Genomic DNA, 15,520 nt, shown 5'->3' on the forward strand with positions numbered 1-15,520 from the left:
TTTTTCCCTAATTGCTCCTCTCTAATGCTCATAATAAGACCCTTAATTGATCCTCTCTAATGCTCATAATGAGACGGCACATTCTGCGTTTCATTGGTGGGTTATGGGCAGTTCGGAAACCTGCCTACCAGTGACATTATCACTGAAACTACAGCCTTCTTCTTTCCAGGAAGTTATCATGCTGATATGAAAGCATCATTCTGGCATTAATAAAACAAATAAACAAACAAAAACAAACAAACCAAACGTGTCTATTGATGTCACAGCTGGGTAGGTTTCTGTACTGCCCACAGCCCTCCTCTGAGACAGACAGAATAGACAGAAATGGTGACATCATGAGCACTAGTGAGGACCAATAATATGAAGATGGGTTGAAAATGGGCGAAGTGGTCATTTAACTGCTGCACTCCTAGTTGCACAAGAGACTGATGTACTTGTTGCAGCAAACACCTCCTGTTTTAGCCCCTCCCATATTCAGCTATTAGTGAAGACTTTCGTCTTACACAAACATTAAATTCCCATTGACAATGAATGGAGAACTTTACATCATAGTGTCTGAGCAAATTGGCTTAGTGTCTATTTTACGTCATGATGATGTACGATGATAAGAGCGGGTTATTTGTATTTGATGTGTCCATCCTGTATCCATGCACACAGGCAGTAAGGAGATGTATTTGATGTGTACATCCTGTATCCATGCACACAGGCAGTAAGGAGATGTATTTGATGTGTACATCCTGTATCCATGCACACAGGCAGTAAGGAGATGTATTTTCTGTGTCCATCCTGTATCCATGCACACAGGCTGTAAGGAGATGTATTTGATGTGTCCATCCTGTATCCATGCACACAGGCAGTAAGGAGATGTATGTTATGTGTACATCCTGTATCCATGCACACAGGCAGTAAGGAGATGTATGTTATGTGTACATCCTGTATCCATGCACACAGGCAGTAAGGAGATGTATTTGATGTGTCCATCCTGTATCCATGCACACAGGCAGTAAGGAGATGTATTTGATGTGTACATCCTGTATCCATGCACACAGGCAGTAAGGAGATGTATTTGATGTGTACATCCTGTATCCATGCACACAGGCAGTAAGGAGATGTATGTTATGTGTACATCCTGTATCCATGCACACAGGCAGTAAGGAGATGTATTTGATGTGTCCATCCTGTATCCATGCACACAGGCTGTAAGGAGATGTATTTGATGTGTCCATCCTGTATCCATGCACACAGGCAGTAAGGAGATGTATTTGATGTGTACATCCTGTATCCATGCACACAGGCAGTAAGGAGATGTATTTGATGTGTACATCCTGTATCCATGCACACAGGCAGTAAGGAGATGGTGCGTTGTATGAGGAAGAAGGGCATCGAGCAGCACCCTAACTTCCGGGCGGTGAAGCACGTTCCCTTCGATCAGTTCATCCAGCTGGTGTCTCACGCCGGCTGCATGATCGGAAACAGCAGCTGTGGCGTGAGAGAGGCCGGGGCCTTTGGAACGCCCGTCATCAACCTGGGCACCAGACAGACTGGAAGAGAGACAGGTACAAGACACACAGACTCTCAGAGAGACGGGTGCATGGTGCACGCACGGCACGCACTGAATGTCATTGAATGTGTCTGTTTTTCAGGTGAGAATGTTCTCCATGTGAGAGATGCTGACACCCACAATAAGATCTACCATGCCCTGGAACTGCAGTTTGGAAAGAGATACCCCTGGTGAGACTCTCTTCTCTTCTTTCCTATCTGTTGGTTTCATGTTGGCATGACCAGACTTGAGGTATTTTGCCACCAGCCAGCTGGTCTAGTACCTGCAGCCTAAGCCTAGTCTGTCTTATTGTCCCATTCAAATAATTAATACAAAATATTATCTTATATATATCTTTAACGAATTGCACAGTTACAAATATGTAACGTATTTTATACAATGTGTGTGAAATAGAGATACACAAAACTATTAGGCTACAATGTCACATTCTTACCCAATCATTCTACACTTTTAGCACTGATTGTGTCCATAAACGTCAGAATTCATGGTCCAGAAAAGAACAAATATATCAATAAATATATATATTTTTTAATGTACCGGTATTCCCATTTGGCTGGATGAACATATGTGAGAAGTTTAAAAACCTTTTGAAAAAAATCCAAACAAATATGTTTGAGTATTTCTTTGCAATATGCACAAAATAGGGATGCTAGGTTAAAAGTGAATGACGGCAAGTTATGTTTCTGGCACAAAACATCTAAGAATACGTATCGATTTAGAGTTTTAGAACCACAGTTCTAAGGCAGTGGTTCCTAAGCTGTTCAGGTCGAGACCTAAAATAGATATTAGACGTTTGTCCAAACTAGTGAAAATAGCCAATCTAAAAGCTTGCAACACTGCACGAAGCGACACGTTGTGCTTCTTCGTTATTTATATATTTTTATTCAATGGCATTTATTATATTTGTTTGTTTGTTTTCAAATTCATACAATTATTTTAATTCGTTTTTTGTTTAACCCATACTGACCGGGCACCCATTTTGGTGTCGGCATCATGTTATGCTTTAGCTATTGAAAAATAGCAGATCTACAAGCTCATATCGCGCCACCGAGTGGCGCGATACGAGCTTGTAGGTCTGCTATTTTTGAAAAATCGAAGAACGACTGACATTTTTTAGAATCTGATCTCAGGTCAGAATGGGTTGATCAGACCAGTGTGTGTCCAGTGGAAACCTCGTATGAATCTGATCTCAGGTCAGAATGGGTTAAAAAATATATATATAGAAGAATATGGTATTTTTACTCATGACCCACAGAAATTGATCCGTGACCCACAAATGGGTCCTGACCAACTGTTTGGGAATCAGTGTTCTAAGCCAAGGCAGTGATTTTCAACCAGTGGTCTGGGGACCACCAGTGGTCCTTGAGGGGGTTCCAGGTGGTCCGGGGACCACCAGTGGTCCTTGAGGGGGTTCCAGGTGGTCCGGGGACCACCAGTGGTCCTTGAGGGGGTTCCAGGTGGTCCGGGGACCACCAGTGGTCCTTGAGGGGGTTCCAGGTGGTCCGGGGACCACCAGTGGTCCTTGAGGGGGTTCCAGGTGGTCCGGGGACCACCAGTGGTCCTTGAGGGGGTTCCAGGTGGTCCCCAGCTAAATGAGTTGGTAAACATATTAACCCTTAGAGATCTTTTACACCGACAGTGTAGAATGAAACCAAATGGACTCTTACGGAAACATTTGCATTACTTAATTTACAAGAAGTCTACACAATTTGAGAGAAAGGACTGTTTTTTCATTTGCCTGTTATCTCTCCTATGGTGCCCACATTAACCCATTCTGACCTGAGATCAGATTCATACGAGGTTTCCGCCGGACACACACTGGTCTGATGAACCCATTCTGACCTGAGATCAGATTCTAAAAAATGTCAGTCGTTCTTCGATTTTTTTCAAAAATAGCAGACCTACAAGCTCGTATCGCGCCACTCGGTGGCGCGATATGAGCTTGTAGATCTGCTATTTTTCAATAGCTAAAGCATAACATGATGCTGACACCAAAATGGGTGCCCGGTCAGAATGGGTTAATACAGCATGGAATTGAATTTAATCCAATAATAAAATAATATTCTAAAGCCTTGCGTCTGAGAGGCTAAATCTCATCAAATGGTGGTCCGTGGCTCAAATGCAGAATAAATAATGGGGATATGAACTGTTCTAAGAGACAGATGCATGTTTACTCACACAAAGTTAACAGCCAACGTGAATCTCTTTCGCCTTTCAGCTCTAAGATCTACGGCGACGGCAGCGCCGTGCCTCGCATCCTCAAGTTCCTGCGGAGCATCGACCTGGACGAGCCCCTGCAGAAGTCCTTCTGCTTCCCCCCCGTCAAGGACCCCAGCTCGCAGGACATCGACCACATCCTGGAGACGCAGAGCGCCCTGGCCGTGGACCTGGGAGGGACCAACCTCCGTGTGGCCATCGTCTGCATGAGGGTACGTTGGGACGGGATTTGATTGATTGATTGATTGAAATATTCAGTTTGCAGAATTTACAGTACATTTCAAGCACAAACTCAATACAAAGACTGTTAACTGTGAGTGGACGACCCAATTAAACACCACATTGTTCAATTCATCAAAACATTTAGAGACATACAAATAGACATTTCTATGTAGCTAAAGAACAGAACAGGAATTCATCATATGGGAAGCAAAAAGGGAAAAGATACATATACAGTGAGGGGAAAAGGGGGGGGGGGGCGGGATTCAGATTTTACAGAGGCCAGTTTCGAATTGCAGCCATCCGTAGGTGCCCTTTGAGAGCGGTTTTGAAGGAGTCAAGGGATTCACATGTCTTAATGACTGTTGGTAGGGCGTTCCACATTTTGGTGGCATAGGAGCGAAAATAATTTAGTCCCTTGTTTGTGCTGAATCTGGGTTGTACATGGTTTGTTGCACTCCCTCTGGTGTTGTGGGTGTTTACAGGAAGAGCTGGCACTAACGACGAGGGGGCGCCTCCATTTAAAATGTCCAAAATGTTTAAATATAAGAAAGGTGGTCTTAACCCATTAAGACCTACAAATGCCTTCTGAATCAGTGATTCTCACACTTTCAAATACTATATACTCAAAAATAGCAAAACTCTAAAATGACACAGATGCGTGCCTGGTTTTAATGGGTTGTAAATAGGGATGCACCGAAAGGGAAATTCTTGGCCAAAACCGAATACCGAATATAGGAAACAGTTAGCCGGAAACCGAATACCGGAATATCCGAATATGATTCATATTATATATATTTTTTCCTACCATTGCTGTCATGGCCGTACCTTAAAGCTACCTGATTCATGGCAAAAGAAATGGTTATGGCAAAACTTAACTTAAATAATAATCACTATTATGGGTCCATAAAACATTTATTCAGCTCTTTTGAATGCATTAATTGCATACACTATTCGGTGATATATTTTCTGCCTATTCGGGCCGAAACCGAATAGGCCGAAAATGCATTTTTAGCCATTTTCTGCCGAATATTTTCTGCGGCCGAATATTCGGTGCATCACTAGTTGTAAAGTAAAGTATAGGCTACATGATGTGAACATGCACTACTGCATCAGACTACATTTTATTCTTCAACCTCTTGTTTTATGCCCCACAATTTTTGGGTACAGGTTTTGTAGCAATGTGTTGCAATTGTAGAAATATTAGACCTTAAAGTGTTTTTTCCGAAAAACGTGTCCAGTCTGCAATGTCAAATGTTTATGCATGTTTTTATTTATAAAATAATATATATTGTTTTAATCATTTTTGGACAAAATAGCCAATTTTACATAGAGGTGTAACACCAGTATCTAAAGTTCTCAACCGAAGAGTAGGGAGACGAGACCGCCAATGCACATGTGCTAGTTACAGTATATATTGTATTAACATACTCTACCATGCAGATTGGTTAAAAACATACATGGCATTGTATGTTCTGTGGTCCCATTTCAGCCAACCAGAGGTGAGTATAAGTAATACTCTCTCAGACCATGGTAATCTCATTGGGTTCTCTGCTGGCTGTAGGAAGCTGCCGAGGGGCCTGGTGTAAACCACGATCAGGTACCTCCTTATCGACCAAAGTATTCTGACCAACAAAACTCAGGACCATGTAGCAAATAGGCAGCTTTTTGAGGCAACGTGTGTGGCTGGTAATGATAACAGAAGGGCTCGTATAACAGAAGCTATAACAGAAGCTCATATCGAGCCACCGAGTGGCGCGATACGAGCTTGTAGGTCTGCTATTTTTGAAAAATCAAAGACACTTTTAGAATCTGATCTCAGGTCAGAATGGGTTAATAATGAAACTGTCAGGATGTAATAGACATTTTTAGAATCTGATCTCAGGTCAGAATGGGTTAATGGAGAAGAGATTTGGTGCAGAGTGAAAAAAAGGTCAACAAAGTATATAGGGGTTTAAGTGGATAAAGGGGCAGTTCACCCAAAACATAATTTGTTTTTATAAAGTTTTTGGTGACAGTCTTTGTCTCCCATCGCCCCAATACAAGCTCAGAGGCATTTGATTTGTGATGCTGACATCATTGATTTGTGATGCTGACATCGCTAAAGAATAACTCGACTACTTTCTTCTCGGCAGAAAAAAAGGTTCTCAGTGAAACTGTTCTGTGAATTATCGGGTAACTGGGCCATGATTCCTGCAAAGAGAAGATTCTGTTGAGTTTTTAAAATATATGCATGCCAAGATATGCATGTCATTATTGAGTTCTATTATATTGTATTGGGGTTACATTAATTAAACATCTAAACCACTCACACCAAAACAATATCTGCATGGAAAGAATTGCAGAAACATATGCTGATGGATAAATAGCAATCCAGGTAAGATAATACAAATATGGTCATTTGGGGTGAACTGCTCCTTTTTAAAGGACAAGACGGAACAAGAAATTGCGGTAAACTTATTTTGTAACGATTATATTAATCATATCTGTGCTGCCTCAAAATGTTGCCAATTTATCATGGCCTGAACCGTGATTTTAAAATGAACACACAGCTGATACTGGAGGATGAATCAAATCAATTAAGCCGGATGAACTCCCTATAACCACATGGACCAGTGAGTGGTTGCTATGGATGGTCTCCATTCTGTGACCATATTAATTTGCATGACCTCAATTACATCTGACTGGCAAGTGCAATGTCACCAGCCTTTTCACACTGCCATTTTTGCACGGGAACATTTGAATATTCTGTTGTGTGTTTAACAAATAATGTTGTTCTTCCCTCACTGACTTGCTGTATCCTCTTCTCCACATCTCTGTGTGTCTGTCCCTGTCCTCCTCCATGTGTCCACTCTGTCTGTCCTCCATGTGTCCCTGTCCTCCATGTGTCCACTCTGTCTGTGTCTGTCCTCCTCCATGTGTCCCTGTCCTCCATGTGTCCACTCTGCCTGTGTCTGTCCTCCTCCATGTGTCCCTGTCCTCCATGTGTCCACTCTGTCTGTGTCTGTCCTCCTCCATGTGTCCCTGTCCTCCATGTGTCCACTCTGTCTGTGTCTGTCCTCCTCCATGTGTCCCTGTCCTCCATGTGTCCACTCTGTCTGTGTCTGTCCTCCTCCATGTGTCCCTGTCCTCCTCCATGTGTCCCTGCAGGGTAAGATAGTGAAGAAGTACACACAGCCCAACCCCAAGACGTACGAGGTGAGGATCCAGCTCATACTGCAGATGTGTAGAGATGCCCTGCTGGACGCTGTCCGTCTCAACTGTAGGATACTGGGAGTAGGTATGTATGTATGCACGCACACACGCACGCACGCACGCACGCACACACGCACACACGCACGCACGCACACACGCACGCATGCACGCAGATCTAGTTTGTCTCAAGCCTATTGCTTAACTTCGAACTTCGTTCGAAGGTATCGAATTATTAATGATTAAATTAATAGTGAAAATGTAATAATAATAATTGCTCATGGGTTACAGACACGTGCGAAGAAAACGAAAGTCATGTTTCAACCATGTTTACACAAAAGGCTTTTGGAGTTTTCCTTTTCTTGAGCATAACTCCTCCTCTAACACTAATCGGTTCTTCATTTCCATTGGCAGGCGTGTCCACAGGAGGGCGGGTCAACCCCCAGGAGGGTGTGGTCCTCCACTCCACCAAGCTGATCCAGGAGTGGTCGTCGGTGGACCTGCGGACGCCCATCTCTGACGCTCTGCACCTGCCCGTCTGGGTGGACAACGACGGCAACTGTGCCGCGCTGGCCGAGAGGAAGTTCGGACACGGCAAGGGAGTGGAGAACTTTGCCGCCATCATCACCGGAACAGGTCTTAGAACTTAGCCATTATTCTATCGTTACATTTTTCCATCAATCAATTTAGTTTTATTTGTTTTTAATTTATACATCAATGTTTCAGCCAATCACATTTGCACACTGTATAGCCTAGAGCCCATGGCCTAATGATTAGGCCCTAATGAGGCCCTAAACCAGCCCTCATGTGATTGGCTGAGCTCTAACCAGCCCTCTTCTGATTGGCTGGGCCCTAAACCAGTCCTCTTCTGATTGACTCTGCCCTAAACCAGCCCTCTTCTTATTGGCTGGGCCCTAAACCAGCCCTCATCTGAATTGGCTGTGCCCTAAACCAGCCCTCTTCTGATTGGCTGGGCCCTAAACCAGCCCTCATCTGAATTGGCTGAGCCCTAAACCAGCCCTCATCTGAATTGGCTGAGCCCTAAACCAGCCCTCATCTGATTGGCTGGGCCCTAAACCAGCCCTCTTCTGATTGGCTGGGCCCTAAACCAGCCCTCATCTGAATTGGCTGAGCCCTAAACCAGCCCACATCTGAATTGGCGGAGCCCTAAACCAGCCCTCATCTGAATTGGCTGAGCCCTAAACCAGCCCACATCTGAATTGGCTGAGCCCTAAACCAGCCCTCATCTGAATTGGCTGGGCCCTAAACCAGCCCTCATCTGAATTGGCTGAGCCCTAAACCAGCCCTCATCTGAATTGGCTGGGCCCTAAACCAGCCCACATCTGAATTGGCTGGGCCCTAAACCAGCCCTCATCTGAATTGGCTGAGCCCTAAACCAGCCCTCATCTGAATTGGCTGGGCCCTAAACCAGCCCTCATCTGAATTGGCTGAGCCCTAAACCAGCCCTCATCTGAATTGGCTGAGCCCTAAACCAGCCCACATCTGAATTGGCTGGGCCCTAAACCAGCCCTCATCTGAATTGGCTGGGCCCTAAACCAGCCCTCACCTGATTGGCTGGGCCCTAAACCAGCCCTCATCTGATTGGCTAGGGCTAATCTAATGCAGTGGTTCTCAAAGTCCGGGTCCGTGGACCCAGGGTTCCTTGAGGGGGTTCCAGGAGGTCCTCAGCAAAATTAGTTCATAATTTCATATAGCATCAAAATCTGTTTTACCACTTTAACATTGGCTATTTCAAAATGGCCCACCTTCAAGCAACGCATTGTGAGCTTGTAGATCTGCTATTTTCAAAGAATCTTTTAAAAAATTGAATATTCGGGGTTTGATCCCCAGGCGGGTCATACCAAAGACTCTGAAAAATGGGACCCAGTGCCTCCCTGCTTGGCACTCAGCATCAAGGGTTGGATTGGGGGTAAATCCCTACGACATACTAGCGTCATGTCCAGGGGGTGTACTTGTACATCAAGCTGCCTCACACTACAGAAACATGCTAATTAATGCTAGGTCTCTTCATCAGGGGGGTCCTCAAAGGTGGGGCCGCTTGACAGGAACGTTTTGTAAAATTGGACAGTGATCATTTTACGCTTGACAAACAGATGAACCCAAAGTCAAGTCTGCTGCATCCTTTTCTGATTTTGAAGCATCCATGCTTTTATCTCAACCCGACTACTGTAATGCACTTTATGTTGACGTTACCCAAGCCTGCTTGTCGCGACTACGCATCCGTTCGCCTCTTAACAGGGGCACGGAAGTATGATCACATCTCCCGACACTGACTCCCTGTGTGTTACACTAGGATCCAGTTTAAGATTGTAATGTTTGCTTTTGCTTTAAATGGGTTAGCACCATTGTACATATCAGAGCTTTTGACCCCAAAATAATCTCTCTGCAAGTGTTTTCAGGTCTACTGACTGACCGGTTACTATAGGTCGCTAAAACAAATCCAAAGTCCCGGGGAGAAAGATCATCTGCCGCTGTAGCACCCACAGTCCACACAGTGGAAGGATCTTCCACCTCATGTTAGAGCTTCCCAGACCTTGCCTGTGTTTAAATCATGCTTGAAAACTCACTTGTACTCCTTGGCTCGGATTGTGTGCAGGCATCGGAGGAGGCATCATCCAGCACAATGAGCTGGTCCACGGCAGCACATTCTGCGCTGCAGAGCTGGGTCACATCATGGTGTCACTGGACGGCCCGGAGTGCATGTGTGGCAGCCGAGGATGTATCGAGGCCTACGCCTCTGGAATGGCCCTGCAGAGAGAGGCAAAGAGACTGCACGACGGTAAGGGAGTGCGTGCGTGCATTTGTGTGTACGAGTATTTGGAAGCTTACACTTCTAAGATACACTGTGTGCGAGAGATCACTGTATAATTGTGTGTGTGTGTGTGTGTGTGTGTGTGTGTGTGTGTGTGTGTGTGTGTGTGTGTGTGTGTGTGTGTGTGTGTGTGTGTGTGTGTGCGCGTGTGCGTGTGCGTGTGCGTGTTTGTTCGTTCATGTTCTACAGAGGACCAGTTGAAAGTGGATGGTATGGATGCCAAACTGGTTGAGCCAGTCACTGCTGTTCACCTCATCAATGCTGCCAAACTGGGCAACTCCAAAGCTGAAGCTATCCTTCACACAGGTTAGAATACACACACACACACAAACACACAGTTATTGAACAAGATGGAAACCTAGTTTATACTCTGTAGTACAACGGTTTAAGCATACCAAAAAGAGTGTGTGTCACTTGTCTATTCTGACTACTGGACTATTTGTTCTTTTTGTCAAGTGAAACGTATGAAACATGGTTTACTAGAGGATTAACACAGATCAGTGCATTTAAATATTCGTCCAGTACATTTTAATATTATCAAAAAATGGCTAGTGGAAAACCACACACACACACACACACACACACACACACACACCACAACAACATTATACATTGCTTGTGTCCGAAAAATAAATAACTAATTGTCTCTCTCTTGTTTTTGTTTTCCTTGTAGTTTTGATTTCGTCAACTAATCCCATGATGAAAAATCTACCTTTTTTCGCTGAAGAAAACTAAATAAAAACTATGATGACTAAAACGACGACTAAATATATTGACAATTTCGCGAACAAATAAAAACGATACTAAAATGTTAGGGAGGAACTAGTAGTAGAGATCCAGTAGAACTAAAATATAAATAATCTTAATGCTTGGTTACATGCTGAAAATAGCTGATCTACAAGCTCACAGTGTGACATGTTGTGGGCTTGTAGATTGGCTATTTTCAGCATGCAACCAAGTGTAAGATCTGTCATTACAATGCCCTCAAAGCCCGCCAAAATAGATTCTAGTCGACTAAATCAACTGTAGATTTAGTCGACTAAATTCTTACGCTATTCAGTTGACTAAAACTATACTAACACTAAAACATTTCAGGTGACTAAATGTGACCAAAACTAACTATTCAAAAGACTACGACTACAAACTAAATCAAAGTTTTCTGTCAAAATCAACACTCTTATTTCCTCGGCAGCCTCCACGGCGCTGGGCGTGGGCATCGTGAACATCCTCCACATCGTCAACCCGTCCATGGTGATCCTGTCGGGCGTGCTGGCCAACTACTACCAGGAACCAGTGCAACACATCATCTCCAAGAGGGCCCTGTACTCCACCCAGAGCATCCAGGTGCTCACCTCTGACCTGGAGGAGCCTGCTTTACTGGGAGCCGCTAGCATGGTGCTAGATTATACCACCAGGAGGATATACTAGAGAGAGAGAGAGCGCTGCTTCTTAGGCTTTGGGACTTCAGGGGACCCTTAGTTTGGTATGCATTAGGACCACGGACCCCCAATAACTTTGAGAGTGTACACAAAATGAACCTGTAAGGGTCCTTATGTATGTATGTCTCTGAGTTACAGACCTGTGAGGGTCCATTTGGTTCCTAACTATCAAACATTTTGCTGGGGGTTCCCGGTCACACCCTCACTTTGAGAACCAGTGTACTAAAACACACCGCCTGTTAAAAGACTACAGGTACCATGTTACACTGTTGTGTTACAGCATCCACGGCATTGAGCCCTGACCTCGCATCATCCCTTGTTCTACTGTCTGGCACAGTGCTAGATAACATTGTGTGCTGTATCTGTATAGACAACTGGAAACATTACATGGTAAACTTATAAGGACTGCAGGACAAACAGATTAACATTACAAACGCCACATGCTAAGGACTATGCTGTCCAGCAACACCGTTGGCCAATCTGGCATCACTTCCAGAGGAGCCTGTTGTTGCAGAGGCTTCTTGCATGGTGCTAGAATCTAATGAGAAAGGGAGAGCAGAAATTATACTGGCGCTTCCCTCAGAGATGCAAGACTTGCAAGTCCCTACACATTCAGTATACAGCTAAAAGAAAAAAGGATGTCATGATTTTGTTAGCTCATTCATGTAGAATGGTGATAAATGATAAATGAGAACATAAGTCTACACCCATCCCATGTTCCATAATACAGTAGTCCTTGACTCCTTAGGGATACAGCTAACTGACCATTGCTGCTATAAGTCTTTGTTAAGACTGCTATCATTACAAAGTTATATATTCTGAGTTGATATGGCCAATACATATGGACTTTAAAGGTCAACCGTGATTCTTTTAGCCTGAATTTAATTGAATTTCCCACATGGGATCAATAAAGGCCTGACTTTTTCCCCACTTGTGAAGATGATGTCAAAATGTCATATAACACTTCCCAGTGTTTTCTGTGTGTCGAGAGCATGCTCCGTAGGCATTGGAACGTCTCCGGCAGTAGCGTACGCAAAACATGCTGTTTGACATGCTGTAGGCTGGCAGAGATTCCCCTTTGATCTCGTGCCTATATAACCACAGCACACCAGTGCCAATATCTCACAGTACAGCATGATCCAGAGTGTAGCCTATTGCTGCTTATGTGTGTTCAGGAGGAGTCTATAATGTCATTTGCTTTATTGTCTAGCAATCTGGTTAAAAGAGTTTATCTTTTATTTAATTTTTTTGCCAGAGCACTTTAAATCTAATCCCAGTTTAAATGGCATGCAATTCCTACACCCTATCGCAAGAACAAAAGCGGTTGACAAATAGGCACTGTGTTCGGTTGCACATAAACATTCCCAGTGCAAAATTGCTGCAGGTAAAGGTACCGTTCATAGTGAAACAAAATGTGTATAATTGAATGTATACTTTGACAAAAGAAATGCCAATTAATTTATGTTATTGTGAAGCAGATCAACGGCTACCAATGATCATCCATCCACTGAGTCTAGGTGATATTCTCTATCTGCTATTGCCTGTACAGGTCTAGAGCCTTGTTTTTCTGTTCAGACATAGTGAAAAAATATCTATTTTTACTGTGTATTGCTTGAGGTACAATCAAATGCCTGAGACGGAAAGAACGTTTTAGACATGACCAAAATATTGCTGAAACAAGTGCTCATTTTGGAATATCAATCATTTTCGTTATTTTCTTTTTTTTTTATGTCCGCTAACTGAATGTCTATTCTGTCAGTTTGAATAGTTAAGGAATTGATATATGTCCGCAACCGATCATATTAGGTAAGATGTAAAATGTATGTACCTGTTCTTGGAGATTTTGAGGAAATTTTAATGGTACATAATATGTTTTTGTTTTGAAAGTATTTAAACTGAAAATAACAACCCACCTTGTTATTGTTTTTTTTAAGAAGAACAAAGTGATTCTCCAGAGCTGTTACAATTCTCCATATTCAGACTGCAGCCATCTTGCCAGAAAAAAAAGAATTACTGATCTCAAAGCTAACCATGTGTTGCATCAATTCATAAGACATCTTGCAGATCAAATGGTCTACGGTTTGATCCTCACGGACCATTTGTTCTAAAATACTCCCCATTACATCTGAGCAGCACACTGCTAGGTCAAATGCCTCTGGGATCAATAGCTTATAGATCAATAAACATTCAGGTTAAATGTTTCCTACAATTTTAGTTTGCCATTTTATTTGTTTTTCATTTGAACATGACAAAAAGAAAATAAACGTGCCAATGTTGTTTATAGGCCAATAACCCCCGCCCTTGCTAAGCGACCCCATCTATTGGACAATGTAGGAATAGAAAAATAAGTCACACAAATAACAGTTTTTGGAGTGTCTCTTTTTTTTCTTTTTTTTTTGCTGACAATATTCGTTATCTGTTATCTGTGTGTACTATCTAAACAGTTTTATGGTAGAGCTTTTAATTTTCATTTATATCATTAATGCATTGTTTCACTTGCATGTTTATTTGTACATGGGAACAAGAAATAGGCTTCAATTCAAGTGCAGCAAATAAGATGTTACGAAGCCGCTTCGTTGAGTTAAATTAACACTGAGAATATTTACTGTGTACTGTACAGAATAGTCTGACTTCAACACGGAGAGAAGTCAGGAGACACACACATTGCGTATCTCCAAATACATGTGAAGAGCCTTCAAATACATGTAATTTCATGCTCAGTCACATAGTCAGTCCTATTATCAAACAACGGTCAATCGGACAACCTTCGTTAGAAATAAACATGTTAAAACCTGAACAGAACCAGCAGTGTGTGATTGAGCTGAAGCACACACTTGATCGGGCCCATTTCTGTCAAGTCATTTAAATGACAGCAAAATAGTAAAATGACTTGGTTCAAAATAAATATGAAATATTCCAATGTCAGTCATTTATTTATATATTTTGAAATATAAAAGCTGCAGAATATAATTCCAGAATTATATTAGTCATACTAAGTGGACCCAATCTCTGATTGATCCAATATGTCATTTGTGGCTCTGCTTACAGTATGTGGCGCTGCCAAAACTCGGCTGTGTTTATATGAATATCATTTTCCTCTGTGATGCTGCAGTAGATGATTGTGCCTTTATATTATGTTATGTGTTAACATACAGTTAACAAAATACACCGGCTGTAACAGTATGTCTGTTTTCATTTGTCTTTTTTTTAATCTGTCCTTTACAATCTCTTTTGGACCAGTGGCACTGAAGTATTTATTTATCAGCCTAATGACCTATCTCTGATTTGTTGTTTATACTGCGACAGATGCTGGGAACTATATAATAACAGGGTTCCAGCCATGAGTAAAATCCAGTCCTTTAAATACGTACCACTTGAACCCCAGCATCCATATTCTGGAATTGGGCAAACAAAGTGAAAGTAGGCTACAGAGTTAATTCATGACCAGTGTTCTAGACGGGTTTGAGTAACTTGTCATGTGATTGTGAGGTTCAGGAGCGACAACTCCAATGTCTTTCCACTGCTATTACCAATACACTAAATGCTGACATTTTTTGCACAAATCAGGCATATCTCACAGTTAAAGCAGCTGTGGTTACACAGACATGGCGAATATATTTGTGTTTTGATGCATTTCGTGTATAAATATAATGCATTCATTTGTTTAATTCAAATCCCATAGTGTTTGCAGCTAGTTGCATGAAGGGAGTCAGGTGAGTGCTTGTCACCTGAACCCTTTGAGACAGGCTGACCTGTTAATAATTAACTGCAATGGCATTGTTCTGCAACTGGTCAAGAAAGCCTACCTCTAGTTGTATAGGCTTACTGTATACTGGGCAGGGACAACACAAAAGCAGGAAACAAACGGGGATGTGGGATAGTATTCTGTAAGCGAGGGGTTATTAAAAATGCCCAGAAACTCTTTTTAATAAAATATCCAAAGGGGAAACTGTCCTGGTTGTTGTCGGCTGTCAGCGTGCTGCTGACCCTGCAATACATCAATATTTCACCATTTTAATAGTTATACTTTGATGTATGCAAATGAGCGGCAACTGTCTG

The 15,520-nt window shown here is 42.7% G+C and overlaps 1 protein-coding gene across 3 annotated transcripts in view; it reads left to right on the plus strand.

Moving 5' to 3' along the window:
• The window catches only part of gne (glucosamine (UDP-N-acetyl)-2-epimerase/N-acetylmannosamine kinase), a 52,025-nt gene extending 37,194 nt beyond the window's left edge, over positions 1 to 14,831 (plus strand). For all 3 annotated transcript variants that reach the window (XM_083765519.1, XM_083765520.1, XM_083765518.1), the window contains exons 7-14: positions 1,344 to 1,556; positions 1,644 to 1,731; positions 3,780 to 3,990; positions 7,148 to 7,277; positions 7,604 to 7,825; positions 9,807 to 9,989; positions 10,212 to 10,328; positions 11,215 to 14,831. In XM_083765519.1, coding sequence (XP_083621645.1) covers positions 1,344 to 1,556; positions 1,644 to 1,731; positions 3,780 to 3,990; positions 7,148 to 7,277; positions 7,604 to 7,825; positions 9,807 to 9,989; positions 10,212 to 10,328; positions 11,215 to 11,450 — 1,400 coding nt within the window. In that variant the 3' untranslated portion in view covers positions 11,451 to 14,831. The remainder of the gene's footprint in view (positions 1 to 1,343; positions 1,557 to 1,643; positions 1,732 to 3,779; positions 3,991 to 7,147; positions 7,278 to 7,603; positions 7,826 to 9,806; positions 9,990 to 10,211; positions 10,329 to 11,214) is intronic.
• The last annotated feature ends 689 nt before the right edge of the window (positions 14,832 to 15,520 follow it).

The sequence above is a fragment of the Protomyctophum parallelum genome (genome assembly GCF_964188405.1).
Source record: "Protomyctophum parallelum genome assembly, chromosome: 5".
Lineage (NCBI taxonomy): Eukaryota > Metazoa > Chordata > Actinopteri > Myctophiformes > Myctophidae > Protomyctophum > Protomyctophum parallelum.